The sequence below is a fragment of the Bufo bufo genome, chromosome 3, assembly GCF_905171765.1.
Source record: "Bufo bufo chromosome 3, aBufBuf1.1, whole genome shotgun sequence".
Classification (NCBI taxonomy): domain Eukaryota; kingdom Metazoa; phylum Chordata; class Amphibia; order Anura; family Bufonidae; genus Bufo; species Bufo bufo.
In genome coordinates this window covers 320,428,538-320,442,647 of record NC_053391.1, presented here as the reverse complement: position 1 = coordinate 320,442,647, position 14,110 = coordinate 320,428,538, and the positions used below count along the sequence as shown (strand labels likewise).

The 14,110-nt window shown below is 41.0% G+C and overlaps 1 protein-coding gene across 12 annotated transcripts in view; it reads right to left on the bottom strand.

Moving 5' to 3' along the window:
• Positions 1-2,684: 2,684 nt before the first annotated feature.
• The window catches only part of LOC120995258 (protein 4.1-like), a 204,309-nt gene continuing 192,883 nt past the window's right edge, over positions 2,685-14,110 (bottom strand). For 11 of the 12 annotated variants that reach the window (XM_040424342.1, XM_040424343.1, XM_040424352.1 and 8 more), the window contains 5 exons: positions 8,942-9,070; positions 8,514-8,615; positions 4,506-4,586; positions 4,284-4,391; positions 2,685-3,431 (listed from right to left, as the gene is read on the bottom strand). In XM_040424342.1, coding sequence (XP_040280276.1) covers positions 4,293-4,391; positions 4,506-4,586; positions 8,514-8,615; positions 8,942-9,070 — 411 coding nt within the window. In that variant the 3' untranslated portion in view covers positions 2,685-3,431; positions 4,284-4,292. Of the gene's footprint in view, positions 3,432-4,283; positions 4,392-4,505; positions 4,587-8,513; positions 8,616-8,937; positions 9,071-14,110 lie in introns of those variants that run through there. The other variant, XM_040424353.1, reaches the window with a different exon arrangement.

The window sequence follows — 14,110 nt, the reverse complement described above, 5'->3', positions numbered from 1 at the left end:
TAGAATCATGCTGCCGACCAGACGATAAGTTTATTTGCATCAGAATGCAAGAGGTCCAGTTATCAACAGAACATCTTGAAAAATGGCAAAAAAATCATATTTTACATTGTTGGATCTTAACAAGGTTCCAAGTAGAGCTTCAACATGCAACAAGAAGAAATGAGAGTGAGACAAAACATTTTTTGAGCATTCAATTAATTGAAAATAACAATTAAACTGAAACAGGCTGTTTTTCAGCTGATCCAAATTTTAGGACCATATGCCTTTAAAAGGCCAAATCTATGCAAAGATGTGGATTCATTGTCATTTTCTGTCAGGTAGTCACACGTTGTGATGGCAAAGGCAAAAAAACTCTCCCTTTTTGAACGTGGTCGGGTTGTTGAACTGCATAAGCAGGGTCTCTCACAGCGCGCCATCGCTGCTGAGGTGGGACGCAGTAAGACAGTCATTTGGAATTTCTTAAATGATCCTGAGGGTTATGGAACAAAAAAGTCAAGTGGAAGACCCAAAAAATGTCATCAGCACTGAGCCGGAGGATCCAATTGGCTGTCCGTGAAGACACTGGAAGATCCTCGACCCAAATTAAGGCCCTTACTGGTGCTGACTGCAGCCCCATAACCATCAGACGGCATCTGAGACTGAAGGGCTTCAAAAACAAAAAACGTCTTCAAAGACCTTGTCTCCTTGAACACCACAGAACTGCTTGTTTGGACTTTGCAAGAGAGCACCAAACATGGGACATTTAAAAGGTGGAAGAAATTTTTATTCTCAGATGAGATTTTTTTTTACCTTGATGGTCCTGATGGTTTCCAACGTTACTGGCATGACAAGCAGATCCCACCTGAGATGTTTTCTACGCGCCACAGTGGAGCAGGCGCCATAATAGTCTGGGATGCTTTTTCCTTCAGTGGAACAATGGAGCTTCAGGAAGTGCAGGGGCGTCAAACGGTCGCTGGCTATGTCCAGATGTTGCAGAGAGCATTCCTCATGACTGAGGGCCCTCGTCTGTGTGGTAACGACTGGGTTTTTCAACAGGAAAACGCTACAGTACACAATGACCGCAGGACAAGGGACTTCTTCCAGGAGAATAACATCACTCTTTTGGCCCATCCTGCGTGTTCCCCTGATCTAAATCCAATTGAGAACCTTTGGGGATTGATGGCAAGGGAAGTTTACAAAAATGGACAACAGTTCCAGACAGTAGATGGCCTTCGTGCGGCCGTCTTCACCACTTGGAGAAATGTTCCCACTCACCTCATGGAAACGCTTGCATCAAGCATGCCAAAACAAATTTTTGAAGTGATAAACAATAACGGCGGAGCTACTCATTACCGAGTTCATGTTTGGAAGTGTTCTGTTTTGGGGGGTTTAGTTTTTTTTTGGGAGGTGTGGTCCTAAACTTTTCATCAGCTGAAAAATAGCCTGTTTCAGTTTATTTGTTGTTTTCATTAAATTGAATGCTCAAAAAATGTTTTGTCTCACTCCCATTTCTTCTTGTTGCATGTTGAAGCTCTACTTGGAACCTTGTTAAGATCCAGCCATGCTAAATAGGATTTTTTGCCATTTTTTAAGTGGTCTTAAACTTTTGATCAGGACTGTATATGCTAGATGGGGGATGAACTACTGTAGCAGCTGTTCCTCTCCCATATACTTTCCATCTGCTGCATAATGGGTCGACACAATCACGTTTATTGTCAATCTGAACAAGAGGCAGTGTTACAAGCCCCTTAGCAGCAGATCCTGTGAGTAGCTATTCTATGTGATCACACCAGATGCGCCAGTCTTTGCACTACTTGCACATCAATGACTTTTTCTCTGGCTGTCCTTTAATCAATTTTGGTTAGACCAAGTGTTTTATAGAATAAAATCAAAAAGTAGAAAAGGCACACACATTTCAGAAGCTACAAATATTTACTTCAATGTGCAATCCTGCAACAACATGATGAGAACTTTACTTGTCACACCTCAAAAGCCAATAAAATGTGCTAAAATACGACCTATCACACCTTATTATATATAAAAATTGAATTAAACCACATTTACAAATATCCTTCATTATTTAAAAGTAGAAAATAATACATCATGAGTGGTTTTATTTGTAAATTCCTCTGAATGAGATTCAGTTATTGTAAATATATCTGAAAATGTTTAAAAAAAAAAGCTGATTTCGCACACATTTGTTTCATTACAAGGAACCTCACCCCTGTATCCTCCTTACCATGTAAATCGAGATCAAGATGGTTTATGAAACATTCATGAATCCCATGGTCTCAGAATACAAAGAGGAGAAGATGAGCTACACCAATGATACTGTGAAGTATGCCTGTAGCTGAAATCTTGGACTAAGGCCTCATGCACACGACCGTTGCTTTATTCCGTGTCCGTTGCGCCGTTTTTCGTGATTTTCTGCGGATCCATTGATTTTCAATGGGTCGTTGAAAACTCGGCTAATGCACCGTTTGCCATCCGCGTCCGTGATCCATGGTTCTAGTCCGTCAAAAAAATATAACCTGTCCAAATATTTTCGCGAAAAACGGTTCCCGGACCCATTCAAGTCAATGGGACCGCTAAAAAACGCGGAGGCACACAAGATTGTTATCCGCGTATCCGTTTTTTTCCTATAATTTGCATGGCAAACCTGTCAGACTTTTTTTTACATTCCTTTATGTCTGGTGATCCTCCAAAAATAAAGGAAGATACACGGAAACAAAAACGTAAAACGGATCACGGAACAACGGAACCCCATTTTGCGGAACGGAACACAACAATGGTCGTGTGCATGAGGCCTAAAACTGATACAGCGACTTATGGAACGTGTTAGACCAGTAATGTGACAGATGCAGGGAGATGATCTAGAACATTAAGCAGTAATACAGGTGACACACTAAATTTGAACTATTGTGAATCATTATTTGTCACCAAACACAGAGTGTTAAATTAATGGTATATCACTTACAAGGATGATAAATACAATTACTTCTCTATACCAGTCGTGGACCCCTACAGAAGTATTTTAATATCCAATATCTGTACTGCAAGCAATAGCACCTGTGTTTCCTACAGATAACATTTCTGTCAAGTCCTCAGACACCGCAACTCCATGAACGGTCTCTAAAGCTACATATCCAGTGTTTTCAGTGTAATAGTCACATTCATTATTCACAGTACACAAATAACTTCCAGGTGAGTTAGAAATCTTCAAGAACTCTCCAGATATGTGGAGAGGCCTCCCATTCACGTCATTTCTATTCCATTATAAAAACGTGGGTGTACAAAACTGGTGGTTCTGTTAAAGCAATGGTCAAGTGTCTGAAAAGTTATCTTTGCCAGGGCTCTGGGGAGACAGTCCAGGGGCGGGGGCATCTTTGCTGGTTTTCTGTGAAAAAAAAAGTCTTTGTCCATGGTCCCAATTAAAGGCTTGTAATAAAAACCTGAAAAGAGAAGCATTCGGTAGTTTTCTTGTTTGCCAAGTGTGCAGAATAATACCAGTGTTGATGCCATAATAGCAATTAAAAGCAATGACCTTTATCCAAGACAGTACTGCATTACTCTACTCATCTTTATAGGGGCACTCTGACGCTCCACTGATGGCAGATGTCGGGGAAATGAAGAAACTAAATGAAAACATGGCAGAATCTTCCTTTCCCCAAAAGCCAATCCTTTCGTTTTTCCAGGAGTTAAAGAGGACCTGTCACCACGAAACACAATGCAATCTGCAGGCAGCATGTTATAGAGCAGGAGAAGCTGAGCAGACTGATAATATTGTGGGACGTTATTTAGTAATTTATACATTTAAATCTCTGCCATTTCATTCATCAGTGACTGACATACACACACAGAATGCCATCACACTCTGGTAACACCTCCCGCATGCACAGCTGAGGTCAGAAAGAGGATAGATCTTTCTGACTGTAATCTATAAATTACAAGTTTTACTGAATCTTTTCCCATAAAACTGTATAACAACCTGCTCAGCTCCTCCTGCTCTATAACATTCTGCCTGCAGGCTGCGCTGCATTTTGTGGTTACAGATCTTCTTTAAGTAGCAATAAGAGTTGTCTACATGCATCCAGCCAAGCAACCATGCTTGTGGTGAAGTCAAGAGACATGGAAATATTACAGTTTCTAAATCTTCCGAACTGCTTTGTAGCTCGTCAGTAGTGAAGCGATTAAGCAGGTTTGTGGAATTTATGGAAATAACATACAATGGTAAAATCAATATGCAAAACACTGGGTGAGACCGTTCACTCATCTGCACCTATGATTTGTGAATTGATCCCTACCTTTTATATTTATTCCTCTGCAATTTCCGTCTCCTGATGAACTACCACCTTGGTCACCGACATGTCTGGATGTTGCTCCTTTGCTTCTTTGATAGCTTGCACCAGGACCTAAGGACAGGAGAAACACTTAGAGATAACTACGAAATAACTTTTGAATTCTAAAATATATGCCATTTCCTCAGTTAAACCAGTAAACAACCCACTGGTAGTGGACTATATTACCTGGTCATGATCCAAGTCTCCGTCACCTGTAATAACTATCCTCTTTTCTATTCGAGTTTCTGAGATGCCCCCTTTCACTGTCTGGAGGAGAAGAATTAAAGCAGATTTAGACAAGAAAGTAGAGTAACCTATTGCGATTAGAAATATAATATCCATTAACTAACATGTCATTTAATTTAATAAAGGATATGTATAAATTTCTGATTGCTGTGCCTATGTCAAGAACGAGGAGGCCTGCCTGATGAGGTGACTTCCGACCACTGCATCCAGGTGGAGAATGAAAGGAGAGGTGGTCGTGCATGTGCACGGCTCTCCATTCACTTCTATGGGAGTCTCAAAAAAAAACAAGCATGCTTCCAGCTTGCTGGAAGAATAATAAAAAAAAAAAAATGATAACATGCAGGATTTAGTTTTCAGTTTACCAAAGTGTTCATTTTCAAGTTACCAAGTGTTCAGATATCAGCATAAAAAAAAGATTGGAAGTCATTGGCTTTTTTTCCATGGTCATGGCCCCTTCATGCTGAAGCTAACATTCATGTACAATATGTAGCCTGCTGTTTGATTGCATGTTGCTAACTAGTGTTCCCTGCTTCATGTTTTACTTAAATTTTAACAAAATACATAATGAACCATTATACTTCTGCTATATATTAGAAGGTCTCAAACTCTCAATTAAAGCGAGTTTGTTAGCAGTATGAACCCCTTAAAACTGCTGACAAAACTGCATAGAAGATAGAAAGCGGTGCAGACATAACTCGTGATAGTCATGCAGATTACATAACAGAAATCTGAGCCTTAATCACCCCAGCACTGCTACCACAAGTACTATTTCGTTACAGTGGCTCTACCATCCCAAATCTACACACCAGGTGCACTCTCCACGGCACACCCACTGCCGATAAAATCACAGTAAGGGTCCATTCACACGTCCGCAAATGGGTCACCATCCGTTCCGCAATATCGGGAACGGGTGCGGACCCATTCATTCTCAATGGGGCAGAACGGGATGCATCCGCATTTCCGGAGCGCGACCCCGAATTTGCGGGACGCAGCTCCGCAAAGAAATAGAACATGTCCTATTCTTGTCCGCAATTGCGGACAAGAATAGGCAGTTCTATGGGGGGTGCCGGCCGGGTGTATTGTGGATCCGCAATTTGCGGATCTGCAATACACCACGGATGTGTGAATGGACCCTAATAAATATCAATAGTTTGGAGGGCACTCAACTATCTGGTCTTGCAAGGAACCGTCAAATACATAAATGCACATAAACCATTTATTCCAATATATACATAAAAAAATAAGTGAACATTTATAAAATAAAAAAATAAATAAAAATATCAGTGATATCAATGATTGATAAAGTACAATATGGTAAAAAGTAAAATAAAAAGTACAATCGCAATAGTGACAATATCGATGGGATAATATATATACTGTATATACTGGCGTATAAGACTACTTTTGAGCCCTAGAAAATATTTTCTAGAATGGGGGGTCGTCTTATACACCGGGTATGGCGGGCGCTGCAGTGCCGGGACGCCCGAATTATCAACAGAGAGAGCCCGGGCTATTGCCTTGTATCCCCAGCAGCTGAGAGCTGCGATGTAACCCACGGCATATGCCCCCCCTGCTCTGTACCTTGTATGCTCCTTGTACCGCCATCCTCCCGGCCGCTCGCATCTCGCTCCTGCGCATGTGCGAGATCTCTGTGCGGCGTATCTAAGTGCGGCGCAGATGTGCATATGTGAATGTGAATATGAAGAATAACATAACAAAAACATGTTCAGGGTATAGGTGGCACATGTTTAGGGTCTGGAAGGCAGGGAGGGAGGACAAGGAAGGTGGTGGGATGCAGGGATGGTGGTGATACCATTGGATGGCGGTGGTACCTAGGGATGGTGGTGGGATGCAGGGATGGCAGTGGTACCCAGGGATGGTGGTGGGATGCCGGGATGGCAGTGGTACCCAGGGATGGTGGTGGGATTCAGGGATGGCAGAGGTACCCAGGGATGGTGGTGGGATGCAGTAATGTACTGCTGTGTGTTGAAAAAGGGGTAGTCTTATACGGCGAGTATATCCCAAACTCTATATTTTCTGTGTAAAAGTTGGGGGTCGTCTTACACGCCGGCATATACGGTACCTTATTAAACCATTAGACCTATATTAAAAAATGTTTATCAAATTAAAAAACACGATTGTTGCATTTATAAATACATAATAAATATGCTCATAAATCCCATGATTTGCAATTTCATGATTCCATGGTATAATTAATAATTCGTATTATCATGTGATATAAGTAATATCTGAAAAAGCAAATCGGTGATATTCTCAAATAAAATAAATCAAGTTACAGTGATTATTCAAACGGCGCTATCAACATAAATGACTCAATATGTGATATGTTTTAGTTGGTTTTCATGTAATTGGCCAGCTGGTATTGAAATGTAATAATATGTAAGGTCACAGTTTCTGTATATGTAAGATTATATGTTCATGTTTCCTCTCAATCTGAAGATTGACATACGAGGCATTAAATTATCATCTATACAACTAAGAAAATCCAGTCCACACTTTCACATGAACATGGACTACAACAAATACCTCCCCCAAATAAGGAATCACCTTTAAAAATGACCCATTAGGATGTTCACTGCTGACCACTGAGGGAGCACGTGGCTCCGAAACGCATTTGATGTATATTGCGCTGACAGTGAACAGGAGAGTGGCTATAACTTGCTTGTAGACTATTATATCACGGAGACGGACTGGTTGTTCTTTTACAACTGAACTTTTTACAATTAAACTTTCCATAGTAAGAGGAGCAACCCACGTCAACTACTTACTTGCTGGTTTCTTGCGGCCGATCAAACTAACCGCCTCCAAACACGTGGGAAGCCATAAGAGCCGAGCCAGCACAGCTCCACTCCGGACGCATAGTCTCCTCACTATACAAAGGATTGGTAACGTAATTGCAAGTTTATGTTATACTAACCACAATTAACAATTAATAATTTGATCAAATGACAGTTATCCAAAGAATACTAATATACTGACGTCAGCGAAACTGAGAATTATACAAGGGGAGTTATACGAGATAAACTGTGACCTTACATATTATTAAATTTCAATACCAGCTGGCCAATTACATGAAAACCAACTAAAACATATCACATATTGAGTCATTTATGTTGATAGCGCCGTTTGAATAATCACTGTAACTTGATTTATTTTATTTGAGAATATCACCGATTTGCTTTTTCAGATATTACTTATATCACATGATAATACGAATTATTAATTATACCATGGAATCATTAAATTGCAAATCATGCGATTTATGAGCATATTTAGAATGTATTTATAAATGCAACAATCATGTTTTTTAATTTGATAAACATTTTTTTATAGGTCTAATAAGGTATATATATTATCCCATCGATATTGTCACTACTGCGATTGTACTTTTTATTTAACTTTTTACCATATTGTACTTTATCAATCCATTGATATCACTGATATATTTTTTTATTGGATCTGTTCACTTATTTTTTCTGTATATATTGGAATAAATGGTTTATGTGCATTTATGTATTTGACGGTTCCTTGCAACAGCAGATAGTTGAGTGCCCTCCAAACTATTGATATTTATTATTCTGCTACCACAAGTGCCTAGGAGGTGGCCCCTTCACATTCAGTGTCCGAGGTTCTCTGCACTGAATACTTTCCTGCCCCGTTCCTCTGAGTGACAATTCTAGAGATACAATTGGATACTAGGTTTGTGATACAGAGGAGGAGCTGGGAAGCGTTCAGCGCAGAGAGTCAAGGCACTGTACACTTCCACGAATCTGGAGCATCAAAACCTCAACTTCTCTAACATGTATCCTGTTGAACCATCACAAGAGCCATCTGTGCTCTCCCGGTCACTTCTATGGTGCTGTCAGCAGTTTTGAGACGTTAAAACTGCTGATGGACTACCTTTAAGCTGATAATGTATTACGTTACCTTGGTGATTTGGGTTGTTGTGGTGCTGCTGGTTGTTTCAGAGGTAATGGTGTGTGCAGCAAGCAGGATGCCAGGTTCTTGGTCAAAGTTAACATCTTCATTCTATAGATTTAAACGTTTGCATTTATAAAACTTAAAAGGCACATTGAAGCCTAATCTCTAATAGGGCAAGTACTGTTACTGGAACACGTTCCTTCCATTATATGGATCATGCGCCCATTACACTTCTTGCACAAGGCAGTGTAGCAAGGCTGTGAAATGATGTAATAGCAGCACTTTATTGGATAAATTTAGGAGAACCTCTGGTTGTTGTACTTTCTCTAGTTGAGGTATGATGAAGCTTTACTCTTCCAATGGGAAAAAAAGAACCTTAAAATATGTCGTGAATTACATATACACATAATTTTAGGCCGAAGCAGAATACTTACTTTTGCTGCTTCATAAGTGATAGTCTTGGTCTCTGTGTGTACCAAGGGGACTTCTTTAGTGGGGATTTGTCCCTTTTCACTGGTTGAAGCGTTGGAGATGGTTACGGTCTGTGTTTTCACCAAAGGTGGCTATGAGGAAAAGTCAGAATTAATGAAAACATGTTCAGTCGACTGCACTGTAACAGGCCAATTGTTGGGTAACCTAACCTTTGTATTTTCTTGTAGTAGTAATCTAGGTTATTGAGGTATTACATGTCTTTAGTGTTGTCAGACTGCAAAAATGAGCCGATACCATACACACTATTCTCCAGCTTAAGCATTGCTTCTTAAAGAGCCCAACCAGAAGAAAAGAAAATGGTCTATTAAAAAGGCAAAACCATTTGTAATATCCAATTTCTATGTGGTGATACAGACCGAAACCCTACAGATGCACTGCTAAGAGAAACCAGGAGGGTCATGTTGTCATAAGACTCTATTAACCCCTTAAGGACACAGCCTTTTTACACCTTAGGACCAGGCCATTTTTTGAAAATCTGACCAGAGTCCCTTTAAGTGCTGATAACTTTAAAACGCTTTGACTTATCCAGGCCGTTCTGAGATAGTTTTTTCGTCACATATTGTACTTCATGACACTGGTAAAATGGAGTCAAAAAAAAAATTTTTTTTGCACCAAAAAATACCTAATTTAACAAAAATTTGGAAAAATTTGGAAAAATTAGCAAATTTCAAAGTTTCAGTTTCTCTACTTCTGTAATACATAGTAATAACCCCAAAAATTGTGATGACTTTACATTCCCCATATGTCTACTTCATGTTTGAATTGTTTTGGGAATGATATTTTATTTTTTGGGGATGTTACAAGGCTTAGAAGTTTAGAAGCAAATCTTGAAATTTTTCAGAAATTTACAAAAACTCAATTTTTAGAGACCAGTTCAGGTCTCAAGTCACTTTGCGAGGCTTACATTATAGAAACCACCCAAAAATGACCCCATCTAAGAAACTACACCCCTCAAGGTATTCAAAACTGATTTTGCATACGTTGTTAACCCTTTAGGTGTTGCACAAGAGTTATTGGCAAATGGGGAGGAAATTTGAGAATTTCATTTTTTTGTCAAATTTTCATTTTAACCCATTTTTTCCACTAACAAACCAAGGGTTAACATCCAAACAAGACTGTATCTTTATTGCCCTGACTCTGCCGTTTACAGAAACACCCAATATGTGGCCGTAAACTACTGTACGGCCACACAGCGGGGCGTAGAGTGAAAGGTGCGCCGTTTGGTTTTTGGAAGGCTGATTTTTATGGACTGGTTTATTTACACCATGTCCCATTTGAAGCCCCCTGATGCACCCCTAGAGGAGAAACTCCCTAAAAGTGACCCCATCTAAGAAACTACACCCCTCAAGGTATTCAAAACTGATTTTACATACGTCGTTAACCCTTTAGGTGTTGCACAAGAGTTATTGGCAAATGGGGATGAAATTTGAGAATTTCATTTTTTTGTCTAAATTTCCATTTTAACCCATTTTTTCCACTAACAAAGCAAGGGTTAACAGCCAAACAAGACTGTATCTTTATTGCCCTGACTCTGCCGTTTACAGAAACACCCAATATGTGGCCGTAAACTACTGTACGGCCACACAGCGGGGCGTAGAGTGAAAGGTGCGCCGTTTGGTTTTTGGAAGGCTGATTTTTATGGACTGGTTTATTTACACCATGTCCCATTTGAAGCCCCCTGATGCACCCCTAGAGGAGAAACTCCCTAAAAGTGACCCCATCTAAGAAACTACACCCCTCAAGGTATTCAAAACTGATTTTACATACGTCGTTAACCCTTTAGGTGTTGCACAAGAGTTATTGGCAAATGGCGATGAAATTTGAGAATTTCATTGTTTTGCCTAATTTTCCATTTTAACCCATTTTTTCCACTAACAAAGCAAGGGTTAACAGCCAAACAAGACTGTATCTTTATTGCCCTGACTCTGCTGTTTACAGAAACACCCCATATGTGGCCGTAAACTACTATACGGGCACACAGCGGGGCGTAGAGTGAAAGGTGCGCCGTTTGGTTTTTGGAGGGCTGATTTTGCTGGACTGTTTTTTTGGCACCATGTCCCATTTGAAGCCCCCCTGATGCACCCCTAGATTATAAACTCCATAAAAGTGACCCCATCTAAGAAACTACACCCCTCAAGGTATTCAAAACTGATTTTACAAACTTTGTTAACCCTTTAGGTGTTGCACAAGATTTAATGGAAAATAGAGATACAATTTCAAAATTTCACTTTTTTGGAAGATTTTCCATTTTAATATTTTTTTTCCAGTTACAAAGCAAGGGTTAACAGCCAAACAAAACTCATTATTTATGGCCCTAATTCTGTAGTTTACAGAAACACCCCAGATGTGGCCGTAAACTACTGTACGGGCACACGGCAGGGCGCAGAAGGAAAGGAATGCCATACGGTTTTTGGAAGGCAGGTTTTGCTGGACAGTTTTTTTTTTACACCATGTCCCATTTGAAGCCCCCCTGATGCACCCCTAGAGTAGAAACTCCAAAAAAGTGACCCCATTTTAGAAACTACGGGATAGGGTGGCAGTTTTGTTGGTACTAGTTTAGGGTACATATGATTTTTGGTTGCTCTATATTACACTTTTTGTGCGGCAAGGTAACAAGAAATAGCTTTTTTGGCACCGTTTTTTTTTTTTTTTGTTATTTACAACATTCATCTGACAGGTTAGATCATGTGGTAATTTTATAGAGCAGGTTGTCACGGACGTGGCGATACCTAATATGTATACAATTTTTTTTATTTATGTAAGTTTTACACAATGATTTCATTTTTAAAACAAAAAAAATGTTTTAGTGTCTCCATAGTCTAAGAGCCATAGTTTTTTCAGTTTTTGGGCGATTATCTTAAGTAGGGTCTCATTTTTTGCGGGATGAGATGACGGTTTTATTGGCATCTATTTTGGGGTGCGTATGACTTTTTGATTGCTTGCTATTACACTTTTTGTGACGTAAGATGACAAAAAATTGCTTTTTTTTACACCGTTTTTATTTTTATTTTTTTACGGTGGTCATCTGAGGGGTTAGATCATGTGATATTTTTATAGAGCCGGGCGATACGGACACGGCGATACCTAATATGTATACTTTTTTTTTATTTATGTAAGTTTTACACAATGATTTCATTTTTGAAACAAAAAAAAATCATGTTTTAGTGTTTCCATAGTCTAAGAGCCATAGTTTTTTTAGTTTTTGGGCGATTATCTTGGGTAGGGTATGATTTTTGCGGGATGAGATGACGGTTTGATTGTTACAATTTTGGCGTACATGCGACTTTTTTGATCACTTTTATTACCTTTTTTGGGAAGTAAGGTGGGCAAAATTTCAATTTCATCATAGTTTTTTATTTTTTATTTTTATGGCGTTCACCGTTCGGGTAAAGTAACATGACCGTTTTATAGATCAGGTCGTTACGGACGCGGCGATACCAAACATGTGTAGGGAATTTTATTTTTTCATTTTTTATCAGTGATAAATGTGTTTTTTGATTTTTACTTTTTTTTCACTTTTATTCACTTTTTTTTGACCCAGACCCACTTGGTTCTCGAAGATCCAGTGGGTCTGATGTCTGTATAATACAGTACAGAACAATATATATTGTACTGCACTGTATTTTACTTACACTGAACAGATCTATGCCTTCAGCACAGATCTGTTCAGCACCATGGACAGCAGGATGCCTGAGAGGCGTCCTGTTGCCATGGGAACCTTCCCCGTCTGCTCAGTTCTGGTCAGAACTTCGCAGACGGGGAAGGGTAAGGAGGGGATCTGTCGGGGGGCTGTCTGGGGGCTCTCTCCCTCCCCATCGGGGGGCTGCAAAGGCACAGCAGCCCCCCGATGGGAGAGGGAGGGAGCTCCCTGCGCTGTTAACCTTTTCCATACAGCGGTCCGTACGGACCGCTGTATGGAAAGGGTTAAACGGCTGACATCGCATCGCAGATGTCAGCCGTTTATACCAGGGTGCCAGCAATGTGCTGGCACCCTGGTATACCCACTAGAAACCAACGATTATACCAGGCGAGGCGGGCGGGGGATCGCGATCCCGCCTGCCGCACCGCCCGCCTCCCGCAACCCTCCCCCTGCACCTCCCGCCAGCATAAAATCATTCGGGGGTGCAGGGGGGGGGGGGGGGGGGGTGAATAAAACGTTTTTTTAGGCATATAAAGTTTCTGATCCCCGCGGTCCAGAAACTGCAGAAATTGCAGGTCTGAATTGACCTGCGGTTTGCCGCGATCGCCGACATGGGGGGGGTCAAGGGACCGCCCCGCGCATTTAGCCTAGGTGCCTGCTCAATGATTTGAGCAGGCACCGGGTTCCGATCACTGCCAGCCGCACGGCAGTGATCGAAAATACACAGGGCGTACATGTACGCCCTGTGTCCTTAAGTACCAGGGCACAAGGGCGTACCTGTACGCCCTATGTCCTTAAGAGGTTAAGGGTACTTTCACACTTGCGTTGTTGGATTCCGGCAGGTAGTTCCCTCGCCGGAACTGCCTGCCGGATCCAGCAATCTGTATGCAAATTGATAACATTTGTAGACGGATCCGGATGCGGATCCGTCTCACAAATGCATTGTAATACCGGATCTGTTTCCAAACGGATCTGGTATTTATCTTTATCACATTTTTAAAGATCTGCGCATGCGCAGACTGCAAAAACCAGATCCGTTTTTCCGGAACACTTGGGGACGGATCCGGCATTAATGCATTTCAATGGAAAATAATGCAAGTGTTACCGAATTTTGGACAGAGAAAATACCACAGCATGCTGCATCCTGATTAGAGTTGAGCGAACCCGAACTGTAAAGTTCGGGTTCGTACCGAACTTTAGGCTTTTCGGCACCCGGACCTGAACATTTAAGTAAAAGTTCGGGTTCGGTGCTCGGCGCTTTCTTGGTGCTTTTTGAAAGGCTGCACAGCAGCCAATCAACAAGCGTCATACTACTTGCCCGAAAAGGCCATCACAGCCATGCCTACTATTGGCATGGCTGTGATTGGCCAACTGCAGCATGTGACCCAGCCTCTATGTAAGCTGGAGTCACGTAGCGCCGCCCGTGACTCTGCTCGGATTAGTGTAGGGAGAGGCTGCAGCTGCTGTGAGG